Source organism: Lepeophtheirus salmonis, chromosome 13 (genome assembly GCF_016086655.4).
Source record: "Lepeophtheirus salmonis chromosome 13, UVic_Lsal_1.4, whole genome shotgun sequence".
NCBI lineage: Eukaryota > Metazoa > Arthropoda > Copepoda > Siphonostomatoida > Caligidae > Lepeophtheirus > Lepeophtheirus salmonis.
This window is the reverse complement of record NC_052143.2, coordinates 36,514,006-36,528,983: the sequence shown is the minus strand read 5'-3', so window position 1 is coordinate 36,528,983 and position 14,978 is coordinate 36,514,006. Positions and strand designations below refer to the sequence as shown.

At 33.2% G+C, this 14,978-nt stretch overlaps 2 protein-coding genes across 4 annotated transcripts; one reads left to right on the top strand and one right to left on the bottom strand.

Annotated features, from left to right (window-relative positions):
• The first annotated feature begins 1,133 nt into the window (after positions 1 to 1,133).
• Positions 1,134 to 4,696, top strand: Vps16A (vacuolar protein sorting 16). 2 transcript variants are annotated; one of them, XM_040723203.2, is made up of 7 exons: positions 1,134 to 1,520; positions 2,193 to 2,511; positions 2,585 to 2,757; positions 2,822 to 3,159; positions 3,226 to 3,598; positions 3,656 to 3,974; positions 4,050 to 4,696. In XM_040723203.2, exons 1-7 carry the CDS (start codon positions 1,404 to 1,406, stop codon positions 4,604 to 4,606), a joined length of 2,196 nt encoding a protein of 731 aa, XP_040579137.1. In that variant the 5' UTR covers positions 1,134 to 1,403; the 3' UTR covers positions 4,607 to 4,696. The 2 variants fall into 2 exon arrangements, with proteins under 2 accessions (XP_040579137.1, XP_040579138.1); XM_040723204.2 differs by having other exon boundaries at positions 1,146 to 2,139.
• A 916-nt stretch (positions 4,697 to 5,612) lies between these two features.
• On the bottom strand, positions 5,613 to 13,438 carry Ssdp (Sequence-specific single-stranded DNA-binding protein). 2 transcript variants are annotated; one of them, XM_040723593.2, is made up of 9 exons: positions 12,841 to 13,438; positions 7,570 to 7,642; positions 7,448 to 7,509; positions 7,307 to 7,391; positions 7,201 to 7,245; positions 6,975 to 7,139; positions 6,747 to 6,908; positions 6,432 to 6,689; positions 5,613 to 6,016 (listed from the first exon to the last, which is right to left on the bottom strand). In XM_040723593.2, exons 1-9 carry the CDS (start codon positions 12,918 to 12,920, stop codon positions 5,912 to 5,914), a joined length of 1,035 nt encoding a protein of 344 aa, XP_040579527.1. In that variant the 5' UTR covers positions 12,921 to 13,438; the 3' UTR covers positions 5,613 to 5,911. The 2 variants fall into 2 exon arrangements, with proteins under 2 accessions (XP_040579527.1, XP_071749300.1); XM_071893199.1 differs by lacking the exon at positions 12,841 to 13,438 and adding an exon at positions 8,203 to 8,689.
• Between the last annotated feature and the right edge of the window lie 1,540 nt (positions 13,439 to 14,978).

Genomic DNA, 14,978 nt, shown 5'->3' with positions numbered 1-14,978 from the left:
CTCATAAAAGACTAAGGGTAAACTTGAGGATTTGTTACTGAGTAAGTCCTAAACATACTCCAGAGAGGCTTGAATGTTGGTAATGTTATTATGGTGGACTCTACAGGCTTTGGACTCAATATGCCACCATATTGAAAAGTCCAAAGGATTCAGATCGGAGGACTTGGGAGGCCAAAAGTCTTTTGTCCAGAAATTCATGTTTTCTATATTCCAGGCTCGAACCATATTTGCATTGTAAGCTGAGGCACTATCTTGTTGAAACCCAAAAGTATTGTGGATCTACTGCAAAGACTTGGCTCTTCAAGATCTTTAAGAATTCCGCTGCTCTTAGCAAATACATTGGTACTTGTACTTAAGTGTCTTTAAGTCATATAATTTAATACCAGTACTTAATTATTTGTGAAATACGAGTACGGACATTTGGCTTAAAAAGTAGTACTTATGAATACTTAAGTACTTCTAAGTACTTTTGACAGTAAATTAGTGAAATTTTTTACCTATTTCGTTTAAAAATGTTTCAAAACAAAAAATATATTCAATAATTGTGATTAAGATGATTAGAACTGTCATCTATATTTCGGACGATAAATTGCCTCCTTTGCAAGGAATTCCACAGCTAACTTCCATTAATTTACTTCCTATGAAAGTAGACTAACTCATAAAATAGGATTGAGACGAAACAAAAAGTAAATATATTCTTCATAGTAATTGCACTTGTACTTAAAAATTAGTGAAATACGTTTGAAAAATATAAGCTATAGACTTGTACTTAAAAAATTTACTAAGTACTTTATTTTGACTTAAGTACATTTAAATTTACATGGCCCATCCTTACTGTTCATATATGAATGCATAGATTACTTAACATTAAGTTAAGTAATCCATGATTAATGTTACATATTATATAGCGATAAATATTTTTGCTTGGGATCTACATATTCATTATAATAATTAATGGGTTATTATTAGAACATACTATAGTGATAATTAACAATAATTAGACATACATATTTATCACCTATGTGTGAAATCTACATTTATATTTTAATTAATAGGGAGCTATACGGGGGAGTTTATCAGTGACTAGTAAGTGTTAGTAACTAATATATAAATAGATGTCGCTAGTACGCACTACTTATTATTGATAGAAGGGAAAGAGAGAGAAAATAATAACATCAGTCTTCATCACGGAGTTGAACTTATTTGAAGGAAAAGCCGCTCCGTTAGTGATTGTCTGATTACTACTACCACGGGAGTTATGTGCTCACTGGCTGCCATTACAGGAGAATGGATCTCCCTGGGAGAAAAGGAGCTGTATCATCGTATCGAACTCTATGGATCTCCTCCCTCCGTTCCTTCTGGAATGAAAATCTTTCCAGCTCCATACGGTGGACCCATACTTCATGTGGGAGGGGGGTGGGAGTGCCATTCACATCACAGAGGCTTCAGGAAGGGAAATATCTCCCATTCGGAAGATCTCTAATTTTGAAGTCTTTGATGCGGGATGGACGGACAAAGAGGTATGCGCTGCGGCCACTCAGGGTGCATTATCCCAAGAGAAAATTCATATAATATAGAGCCTTTTCATATTACGTCGACATTGTTGTTCATGTCGACCATTTTGGGGGTCAAAACAACCAAGTTTTATAAGAATGCAATCCATTTTTTTCCATTAATATTAAGGAAAATAGTCTTAATTATTGAAACTCAAAATGGACCAAGAAATAGAAGGACTTCAACCTCTGGCCTAAATCAAAAATATATCCTCTATTGCTTAGTTGTATTATATATTAGACCCTAATATGTTATTACATCGTTCGACAATCGTTATTTCCGTATTGTAGATAAAAATTAACTATTAGAAAGAATAAGATATTTTGTCCTAATCATCCTACTTCTCTCGTTCCTAATCGACCCCTAAAAAAAAGTACAAATCTAACCATATTTTACGGATTTTCTGTACATATACTTTGATTTAATTCAAATATCACTGTCTATCCTTGGTATCAAGTACTATTCAATGCAAGTGCTTTTATATTCATCATTGATGTAGTTTCATGAAGATCTATTGGAAATTTTTGTCTATTTTATGTAGTAAAAATATCAACTGTCCCAACCTGTCGTCTTCCATGATGCAATGTATGATGTCAGTGAAAACGATTAATTATTTTTTCATTTGCATATATTTCCAGACTCCAATCCTTTTGACACAGGACGGAACCGTTTATCTCTACGATCTCTTTGGTGATGAACTCCTTAAAAAGTTTAATCTTGGCTCTGAAGTGAAGGATACTAAAGTTAGATCCTGTCAATTCTTTGATCGTGATAAATCTGGTACAGGGATTGCTGTACTCACAAATTCATACCGATTTTTTTATGTTAATTCTATACTGGGTTCCCCTACACCAAGAATTCGTAGAATGCCTGATGTTCATTTAGAGGATCCTCTTGTATGGACTCTGTTTTTTGAAGCTGACGAACGGACGCCCAAAATCCTTGTTTCCTCAAAAGGTGGTGATTTTTTTCTTTCTTAACGATATTTTTTTTTTCATATGAGATAATGTTTTTTGCTATTTTTTTTTAGGAGGAGAGGATCTGGTATTGATTTCTCCAGGTGGAAGTTCTCTGTTGTTATTAGAAGAAGGTTCTGGATATGGAGTTGTTACACATATGGAGACTTCATTTGATCGACAGAAATTAGTCGTTGTTTTTTCGTCGGGCTTGGTTTGGATTGGGTCTGCTAATGAGAAACTAACAGTAAGGATATAATTGTATTTGAGGATCCCTAAAGTATCACCTTTTTTTTTTGTTATGGTTTTAGAAAATAGCTAGCTATAAATTAGACTTTAATGAAGTGTCCAAAGTGGCGTGGTGCTCTAGCGATGCCGTTGTTGTATTTCCTGCAGATGATTCCTCTCCCGTCATTGTCACAGTAAAAGGTTCTGGAGAGATGATTTTTATTTTGGGTTTTATAGCCTGTGTTCAAGAAGTGGATGGCTTAAGGATTTTTAGCCGGAGTTGTGGTCAGGAATTACTTCAGCCTGTACCCAAAATTGTGGAAGAAACATTTAAAATTGGTTCAATTTCTTCTTCTGCCATGTTACATCTTGCATCTGAAGAGTTTAGGAACAAAAGTTATAAAGCTGATGAATATCTTAGGTAAAAATCAGTCTTTTATTTTAGCATTCATCATTTTAACATACTTTATGTATCTATATATGTAAGAATGGTTATGCCCGAATTAGGAACAGCAGTGTCCAAATGTATTAAAACAGCAGGATACATGTTTAATACCTATCATCAAAAGTCCCTAATGAAGAGTGCTCAATTTGGAAAGGCATTCATTACACTTGTTCAAACACATTCCGACAGTTTTCCTAAAATGTGCAAAACCTTAAGAGTGTTAAACGCATTGAGAAACGTTCGAATAGGAATACCTCTCACCATAACTCAGTATGAGACTCTGACACCTGCAGTTGTAATTGATCGACTTCTTGCGCGTCGATTATATCCAATTGCGGCGAAAATGTGTACACATCTGGATATTCCTCAAAAAGATGGAATTAATCGTGTCATGGCTCATTGGGCTTGTTATAAGGTAAGATACTTACAAATTTTGATTTTAATAAATAATAAAATAAAAATATTCTCTTAGGTATCTATTCAAGAGGATAACTCGTCTACAGCTAGAGAAATCCATTTAAAACTGGGAACTCATCCCTCTATCTCATACTGTGATATTGCCTCTAAAGCAGCGGACTATGGCAAAAATGAACTCGCCTTTCGATTACTTGAGCATGAAGTTCGTGTTGTGAGGCAAATTCCATTATTGATGAAATTAGGCAAAGAATCGGAGGCACTTGCCAAAGCGCTTGCAACTGGAGATCGGGATTTAGCTTTCTTAGTCATTTTTAAATTAAAACAAAAGTTAAATTCATCGGACTTTCATATGTTGATACGCAAGTATCCCTTAGGTATGTCAGATTTCATTATCAAATTCAAAATATCGCGCCTCTATAACCAATTACTCTTCTTTTTTTTAATTCTAGGTAAAGTAATCTATCAAAATTACTGTCAACAGTACGATTTAGATGCTTTAAATGACTGGTATGTCCAAGAAGATGACTTTCCTGCCTTAGCGAGTGATTCCTTTCGAAGAGCATGGGAATCATCTCGCCAAGAAGAGCGCTTAGCTATCCTTGTTCAGTCAACAGAAAATTTTAGAAAGGGAAAAGGCGTTGAACTTTGTGGCTACGTAAACGATTCCTCAAAACTTCTTCGTTTACAAGATAATTTAGAGGGGAAAATGGAAACTTGCTTCATTGGAAAGTCGTTGCATGAAACTGTGTCGGATTTGATTAAACTGGATGACATGAAAACAGCAGAGAAAGTCAAATCCGAATTCAAAATCCCGGATAAACGATTTATCTATTTGAAATTGTCAGCTTGGGCTGAGGGAGGGAAATGGAGCGACATCAAGAGTATTGCAAAACAAAAGAAACCACCTCTCCCTATTAGCTCCATATTGAAGATTGTTCATCGTTTTGGAGGTGATGCAAAAGTCAAAGAGTTCAACGCTGAGAATATTATTGTCAAAACTAATTAAAGACTCTTGAGTATCAACTCATTTTATTTATTAATTGTTATGATTCTGCTATTTTTTAGATGAAAAAAAAAATATATTTATGAATGTGAACAAGTTTAAAAGTCCGTTTCTTTTGAGTTCTTGTAAATTTAAACTCTCCCAGAGCATAAGTCGAATCTTAAGTCTTTGGTAACAAGTACAAGTCCTTGTATGTTTTCACTTCAGAAATAGAAAGAGCACTTCGAGTCTAGTCTTTGATTGTGTTATCAAGTCGAGTCGCTAGTGTTCAAAATATGGAACCCCCTTTCGGAATCTAGTCACAAAAAGAAGATGAATGGTTTCCCTATTAGAACATGAGTGCAAATAGTGGCTAATAAAAGGGAATGTCATTCGAAAACAGTAGTCTGAGCTTAAAGGACTCTAGGCAAAAATTGGACACTCAAGGCAAGGAAGGTAGAATTTAGTAGTTCTCAATTCTGATTAGCTTAAAATTAGAAACTGCTACATGTTCCTCCAGACACGCAGCCAGTTTGAAAAGGACGTCTCCCCCGTAGTGAAAAGAGAAAAATAAGGGCGATTACATCACAACTATAACACGATATTATAGATCGGTGTTAGCAGAGACCTATAGGGCTCTGGGTGTTATTAACATAGTCTTCCTTATCTTTTGATTGAATTGTTTCTTTTTTCTTTAACCGCTCTTTCCATAGTCCTTTAGTCCGAGCTACATGACTCTTGCGTCTTTTATTCTGAGGAATCACAGTATTCAAATTTAGCGTGTGGATCATTTAGAAAACCGCAGTTAAGTATAGGACTCTAAATGATCATGAGTAAGTTAGACATTTAAAAGAAAGTGGAGTATTTCATCAGCTATTATGATGAATTACTATATCATAACAAACAGTTAAAAATAATATTATATCGTCATTGCTGAAATTGTCTTTTTTTTAAAGATTATATGTAATGATATAATAATGCGCGTTCGATAATTAATTAACATTATAGTACGTACAAGTAATATGAACAGTTTTTAACGAGAGAAAAAAGTATATAATATGTTTATATATAAGAAGTAACACAAAAATCAAAATTGACTAATAAAAGAGATGGTATAAAAGTCTAAAGTTTAGATTACATAATTAATAAATCAAAGTGAAACTAGAGAGGGTGGGGGGGAAATAAAACGGGAAAAAATCATACTATAACATATTCAAAATATTTGGTACATCCTGACTGACACATAAAACCTTTGGTCAATTGTATATATTTATTTAAGAGTCTAACATAAGTTCCTTGGAGAATGAGAGGATAATATCCAAGGACTCTTTACTGCATGAAGTAATCCGAATGTTCACCATCCTTTTCGAATCTTTTAGCTTCTTCTTGCATACTTTCTTTTATCTTTTGGATTGCAGCAGATTCATTCTGGTCCTGAAACATAAAATATGAAGACATTTTAGGACTTTTCCCATGTAAAAAAGGTTTTTTGTATACTTAAAAAGTAAGTAGATATAAATTAAAGTTTTAATTAAATTTATATAACTGCTTCCAGTTAGTTTAAAAGAGAGAGAGAGAGAGAGATAGGTTTGGATCTCAAGTATGTTCATTTTTATTCCTTTCATAAAAAAGAAGCCATTGAATAATTATATTTTCTTAATGACACTTGGATACTTCAAAAAAGAAAGTCAAATAAGACTGAAAATCAATTTTTTTTAATTTTATTAAAAAATAAAAAAACACAAGGCAAAACAATAAACGCAAAGATAGAAAAAAAAAATATGCATATATAAAGAGCTGAATGTTGAGACTACGCCTGGAGGTAATTTGTATTGAGTCTATTATTTACATTTTTAACAACTTCTCCTCCAAATGATCCTCCGCCACTTCCCATTCCAAATTCATTCAGATTTCCCGACTCTTCAACTCCTCTTGGTGTTCCGGGTGCGGGTGAGCTCTTCATATTATCCAATGTATCTCCGTTCAGCATAGTATTCCCATTACCTCCCCCATTTCCAGGAGGACCTGGTGGACCCCCTGGACCACCACCAGGCCCTCCTAAAGGTCCTCCAACTTCAGGACCAGATGGTGGGCCACCACACATATCCTACGCAAATAAATGTATTACTATTTCCCAAAGAAACTATAAGTTCTTGTGACCTACCCCAGGCATGTTGTTACCAGCTCCAGCAGGCTTCATCAATGTGTACATATTATCTCCCGAAGAGTTATTTGAGTCTTGCGGACTTGGCATGATTGGAGTACTAGATCCTGGTTGTGAAGATGCACTTGGAGGGCCAGGATAACCACCAGGGGACATTCCAGCCTTTAATATGAGATATTTTAATGCTACAATACACATACAAAGAGATAATTACAATAATTGACTTACAGCATTTGGTGGCCATGGAGGACGGCCGCCCATTGGAGCCATATGACCTGGAGGTGGACCTCGCATTCCATATGGACCCATGGGTCCTCCTCCCATAGGCCCAGGTCCTCTAGGAGGTGTCATTCTTGGTGGCATTCCACCAGCCATCATGGGATTACCTGGATGCTGAAGGGAGATGGAAATATATTAAATGACTCAATTTTACACGAATTGATAATTAACTTACATGAGGAGGAAGGCCATTTACACTGTAGCCGGAATTCACAAAACCCTAAAAATAGTAAAAGTTAGACACACGACTTAAGCAATAATAGTACTCATTATGGTCTTACATAGTCATGAAATGCCTTAGCCTCACTACTGTGATCGCATGTATCCCTTCGCTCTGGAGCAGCGCAGTACAGATCCCAAAAAACACTAATCAAATCAAATAAATCATCCGACTATTTTAAGAATAAATCAACACCACTTACCACCACCACGAGTGTAAAAAGCCTGGAGGTTCTCCTAATGTGATGTTTTTTTCCCATCGAATCTTAAAAAGTATAGGTTAGTTAAGCCTCACATCAAGAAAAATAGCAATAAAACGACTTACTTCATTCAAAAACGTTTGAGCTGCTTTTTGAGCTCCAACGTGGAGCAAGTACTCATAAACATAGAGGGCCAATCTGAAAAGATTTGTAAAAGTGGTTAAAACGTGATTAAGTAGATATTGAAAACCTTTTGAATATCAAAATATACGATATTTTTATGGGTATAGTATAAGCAAATTGTTTAATTTTATTTTTTTCATGCAAAATCAGGGGGAGAGGGGGTTATTAAAAAACATAATTTCGAAAAGTTATCATTATAGAATATGGTTTAATATGTATGTATTGACGAAAAAAGACCACAAGTGTTATTTGCACATATTTTTTTCTTTTGCAAATCGTGTACATATTGTGGAATCTCAAGCCATAAAATCATAATTTATAAAGCATGCCCTGGGAGAACTAATTATGCATAGGAATTGTTTATAACATTAACAACTTGAATGTAAGTGGGTACACAGTCAATAATGTTCAAATAAGATATTTTAACAAAAGTGTCTAGATCAGGAATGCCCAGCCCTTTTTCATCATGGATAACATTACAAATTTAAATATAAGGAGTTCATTATTTTCAAAACCAGTTCTTTCAAAGTTAATAGAAATACAAACCGGATTCACAAAATTTGATATACCCTTACATGTAAATCCAGAGTGTTTTACAGCTTCCCGTTAATTTGTAATTGGTAGTATTATTTAATTCCTGAGTATTGAACATGCTTTCCTAAATAGATTCAAATATATTTAAAAACCAGATTGTATACTCATAAAAGACGGAGTGTAACCCATAAGGGTTGTTACGGAGTTATAATTGTAAGTCCTTATTGAACTAAAGGTAGAATTGGGGATCCACATCAGAGTAATTATAGTAAATGTCTTTGTTTATATCCTTTTCTCCTTCCTCTCTTGTATCAGCTGAGTGTAGCTGATCTAATTAAACGTCATGAGCATTATTCTTTCTCTCCTCCAAAACATTCTTCAAATTGTCAGGGTTACCATGTTGATTTTCGGTTTCTTTTTTTAACATGCCCATTCTACAATTGATTTTCATCATTGGGTATTTCTATTAACCTTGCTTATTTCCAATTTTTAATTTTGTTACATTTAAATACACAGTAAACCTATATATATATTTTTTTTTACTTGAATGTCAACTTTTTTTATATAATATGCACAGGAAATTCTTGTTTTATTTCAAAGTCACTTAATCTTGCTTTAGTTTGGTCCATAAGTAGTATATTCCAGTGTTGATGCTCCATTGGTTAAAATCAACAAGCCATCTCTCTGATTGGCTGAACGAATTTTTCATTTTAATGGTATTTTTTTAGGGTAACAACCAGTTATTTTCGGGGAAATATGTCTGAGTGGAATTTGCGTTTATAACCTGAACTGCAGCTGTGACAAAGGGGGGAGGAGAAGGAAATAACTAAGGACATAGGCAAGAATTAATCCGCTATCGATCTTCAATTCTACTCTGATACCAACAAGGACTTACAATTTTTAAGACTGATACAAATCAGGTCATGGTTTCTCTACGTCTTTTATCAGCACGCACAGATGTTTAATCTGGTTTTATATATAATTGAATGTAGTAGACAAGGAAGTTCACACATCAAATCCATGGGATAACTTTGGTGTCCAGAATTTTGACGTACTCATCAGCCTTCAGCCTGTATCCTACAGGGATCCAGAATTCATGGCCTTCCCATTGGATGCAACCAGGTCCAACATCATCACTGAAGGAGGGTGTTTGGGGGTGGAGATATATCGGTGCTCCTCTGCTACATTCCCTAATTTCAGAACTGGATCATTCTTCCTATTGAAGACAGGGTCAACAGTAAAGGTCTTCACATAAGAAAATACTTTTCTCTGCTGTTCTGTCAATAAAAGCCGCGGAATATGCCACAGAGACTTTCCTCCTGTCTTTTTTTAGAGCCCTGTACACCACTGAAGGAGACTTGTTCGCCATCCCTGCCATGTCAGTACTTGAGGAATTCGGTCTTTTCTTTAAGGCCGACTTCAGGGGATTGACAAACCTGAGGGTTTCCTGCCTGCTCCTGGAGAGTGTCTGTGGTACTACCCGGCCTTCAACCGCACAGAGACATTGTAAATCGTCTTCTTCGAAGTCCCAGTCTGCTCACAGATGGCCTTCTAAGACAATCCTGTGCGGAGGAGCTCTGGGATCTCAATAGTATTCTCGTACTGTGTGGCCATGGTGGCGACAAAAACAATGTTTTTCTTATGTGTTCTACAACATTGTTCATCGGAACATTGTAAAAAAATTACTCTTAACCTCTCAAAATTTGCATGATACAGATGAGTAAATAATAACGGTTCCCTCGGGTACATTTTGTCCTTGACTTAAAAGTACATTTATGGTATACTATGTACAGCAATGATTGCAATAGATATGGTAAGTTAACATTAAAACAATTTTGGTAAAGAATTAAGAAAAAAGAGAAAATCTAAATGTTTTGATGAATTAAAGGGTTTGGATTCAAATTTACGGGAGGAATTTAAATTTCTAATAATGTTAACAATAGATTATAACCTTCATTCATTATTGGTACCGAATTTGGCCTCAATATGGGATTTTAAAATTAAAGACTATCAACTTCAAATGATTTCATTGTGAGGAATAAAATTTTCCAAAAGATTAATCAGAATAACTTATTAATAAAAATTGACAAATATTCGTGGAAGAATACAAATCCAATCCGCATTTACTTTTGTGTTCAATATATAATGTACTTTTATTTTATTAGGGGTTCAAAATGACTCTTACAACTAATACCTCTTCAAATAACTAAGTCCCTACAGTTGTTTTGATAAACATTATGTTCCTATGTACAACTTTCTAACAGGACCAAGGTAGATGCTTAAGCTTTTATAATCAGAGACGTACGAGGGGTTTTTGTTTCAAGTAAAGGCGGGTTACTACTTCTATCATGGGTGTTCACCCAATATCAGAGAGATAAAATTGATTACTTGGGCTGAGCAGAAACAACTTACTCTACCTGCTTTAAGTTCATCTAAGGATTGAAACCGTATGACGTCACTAAATATCCATATTTAAAGTGGGAATTGAATGTCTGGGGTTGAATTTTACAGGGAATACATCTCTGGGAATGAAATTACTAGGAGTTAAAATATAGGGAATGAATTTACTTGGAATAAAATTACCTAGCACAATAAAATACAGTGAGGATTTAGCTTCAATCTTAAAGTAAGAAAACATAGCACGATCAGACAACGGGAGTAAATCTACTTCTCTTTTTAAAGGATCATCTAAACCAGATACTCTTCTTCAATGTTTAAAATCAGAACCTGTTTCATCCCAAGCAGGGCAAAGAGTCCATATTCCGTGCATATAACACTTTTGTATAACTACTAGAGGTGGATTCAGTCTAGGCCCTAGCTCGAAATCTCGCAGTCAAAGCCTAATTTTTCCCAGCCCTGACCCGAATCTTCCAGCCCGACATTTATTTCTAGTGTAAAAGGATTCCTTTATAATGAATACATTTTCGATTTGTCAACCGATGAAAAATAAGATGAAGTTGACGTTATTGATTATTATTTATTTGTAAGTGTCAACTAATATCTTTTTTAGATCGTATTCTTATGATTGATTTCGTACCAACATACGCTAAACACCTAAAATCTATAATCAACCAAACTCCAACATTAGAAATTATCATAAACCTATTGAAATACGTTTATCAATATATAAAGCTTCAAAATTAATTGATTTTTATTAAAATTGATCGGGATTTGATTGTGCAGGGGCGTCCGCCGGGGGGGGGGGCTGTAGGTCATTCTTCCAAATTATACATTGGAACAAAAAATTGTATTTTTTCAAAAAAAAAAAAAAAAAAAAAAAACTGGCCCAAAATGTAATCCTGCGGACGCCACTGTTGTGTGATATAATTACTTCATTTTTTTTATTACATTTTGTTGTTTCAAATATATTTTGCTCACAAGAGTATATATTATAATACTTTTATTGTATAAATTCTCATATTTTAGCCCAATCCACCTCTAATTACTATAACAATTTGAATGTTTTGGTCAACTACGAGAGCGCCAACTTCTTCTTCGATCTCATCATCACTCTATATATGTATTTTATCTCTAAGGTGTGCACGTATACCCAATATATTTCCTAAAACCCTTGGATATTATAATCTTAAAACTTCAGCAACTTTCTCTATCAACATGAATAGGTTTTGTGATTCAAAATGTGTCTTATGTTTACTATGTATGAAGAAAAATGCCATGATAAATTAAATTTAGTAAGCACAAAAATTAATAACGTAGATTTTTCTCTCCACCTAACAAGAAATATTTTAAATAACAGAACCTCTTTATTTTGACAGGGAGAGGTGTAGAGGTTTAAAGATTATAAAATGCAAAGTTTTTAAAAATAAATTGCGTGTACCTACACGATAACCTGCCTTAGGGGTAAATTCAGGTATATATATTTAAATTGTGTACAAGTTGCGATTGTGAACAACAGGTCGTTAACTTTATTATATCACGCAACCTTTTCATCTGAAAAGAAACGGGGGTAAAAGATCCATAATCAGTTGGACCTTAGACAATTCTTCCCAACTAAGGAATAACTATTAAATAATTGTTGGGAATTGTTCAAAAGACAATTCAACCAATCTACGTTCAGAACACTGATGAGACATATTCTGTCGTACAATATAAAGTTAAAATGCCCACAGTGTATAATTTGAATAAGCTATAATTTAATGATAGTATCAATGTAAGGTTTGTTAATCAATTAACATGAATTATGTTCTAATAAAATATGGTGCTTTGAGACGTAGAAGTGTTTGTTTACACAAGTCGTGAACAAGCTGCGATTTTGTTCAAGTTGCAATATAGTACTTGGTATTAGGATAATGTAATAAATAAATATTCCATGGACGATCGATATATTAATGGTGTAATTTTCGGCTATTTTAATACAAATAACTAAGTTATAAGTATTCTACGGCACATTTTAAAGTTCAAATATCCACCGTTCATAAGTACATACTAACCACGTCATTTTAATAGATCAAAATGAAATTATGGTATCAATTAATAGATGGTAATTATAATAACTAATTTTGCAACTAAATAATGCATTTCAGGATGAAGAAATTGCAACTTGTACAGACATCGTAACTAGTTCAAAACATAATATGTTGTAAATAAGACACAATATTTTATATTAATCTCCTGCAAACTCCCGGAATAATATATGTAAATATTTGTGGAGAAATTACTTTTCTCTGGCTTGTGCATCAGACGGTGCTCCAGTGGACTTCCCTTTCGCATACATTCTAGCAGATCCACCTAATGTCATTTAATTAAGACGGACATTCAGTGTAGAAACTTAAGGAATAATTGCAGAGCGTGAAGAGCCGACGCAAATAACAGCTATTTATTAGATATAACCAGTCACTTTAATTATAAATAATCACAGCAATTAAATAATAGTATATATTATTATAACAAGGATGTAGGCTAGTAATAAGATGTTGTTTATATCTGTCAGTAGTATCACATAGGTACAAAACACACGCACTAGAGATCGAGTAACGATGAACGTAAGTCCAATATATTTATTCGTTAAGACCAGTTGGTTTTTTATAAAATAAATTTGTTAAAAAGTACAAATTATTCACAAAGAAACACTGAGGACGAACACTAGTAAGAAAAATTGCAGCGAGACACTTCCATATGAGGAGTTTACTGCTGATACTACTCTTTAGGAGACGACAAGGATGATATTAATGATGATGATGACGATGAACTGTCGCCTTTGACAGCCCAACTCTCCCTCAACTCACAGTATAAAACTATACAAGTACATACATACATACAATATTTGTTTCATATACATAATAATGGGATCTCTCTTTTACGCCGGTGTGTACCCTGCGTTCAACTCTGAAAGAGGCAATGAAACATTAGCAGTCTTTAGCATATGATATGTATACAAGTAGTAATTTAAAATTGCGAGGAATAATTTTAGATAAATAATTTAGAATAAATATGAAAAGATAATGTAATAATTGAATTCAGGGGTCTCAGCAGGGGGTGGGGGGAGGGACTGTAGACCCTTTCACCCCAATTAAAGGAATTTTTGCTTTTTACTAGAAAAATAAATATTTGAAATATAATTTACTTTTTCAAAAAAAATTCAAAAAAATTTAATTTTCTTTGAATAACTATAGATTTTTGAAATTTTTCATCAAAAAATTTAATTTTTTGTGAACAACTTTGGATTTTGAATTTTTTTTTTCCACAAAATTTAATATTGGGTATTTAATTTTTGAAAATTTTCGGGAAAAAAATTAATATTTGGTATTAAGTATTTGAAAATTTTCTCCCAAAAATTTAATATTTGTTAAGAATAAATAAAAGAAAGAAATATTAAATATTTTTCAAAAATCTACGACTATTCGCTAAAAAATTTAATTTTTGGAAATAAATCTAAAAAATTTAATTTTTTTTCCAAAAAATTTAAAATTTGAAAATTACTTTAATTTTAAAATTAAACTTCCAAAAATTGAAATAGATATAAATTTTTGAGATTTTTCCCTAAAAAATGTAATATTTGAAATTAAATTTTGAGTTTTGTTATGCGAAAAAATTATTTTTTTGCGAACAACTGTGGATTTTTGAAATTTTTTCCCAAAAATGTAATATTTTTAATTTTCTACAAAACATTTTATTTTTGAAATTTTTCTTCAAAATCTTTTTTTTTTTGAATAGTTGTGGATTTTTGATTTTTTTTTTCAACTATTGTAATATTTGAAATTTAGTTTTTGCATTTATTTTCAAAAAAAAATAATATTTGAAAACTAAGACTGACTCGCTAATCCTCTTTTTTCTGTTTTAAAACTCATTCAGTATTCGTTCTCCCTTTTTCCGTTATACAATAATTCGTTTTTTGGATATTTCATTTTTTGGTGGATTTTCGAATTGGCAACCTATACCTTAGAAAAAAACTTTGAGAGACCTTTGATCTTGATTTATGAAAAAAAAAAATCAAGTTATTAGCGAAAAAAAAACTTGCCCTCCAGAGCCCAGGAATCTAGTCTGATCAAAATGAAACAGGGCCTCAAGTACGTAACTCAGAATTTGGAACAACTTTTATTTTATAAATAAAGTATATATCTGTCTCCGTTTTTGTTGAAATAAATAGACTAATATTATAATATAATAGTAGATAGATACGAAATATATGTATTTATACAACATAGGATAAAGATTTTTAATAGCAAGAAAATACAATTTTGGGTGGGGGGGGGGGTCTTGAGAGAACACACGGTAGTTAGAAAATGGTTTGACTGTGTGGATCTGCGCACGCGTAGAACTCAAAAATGAAGTGTAGTAGTAAAATAATAGCTTGCTA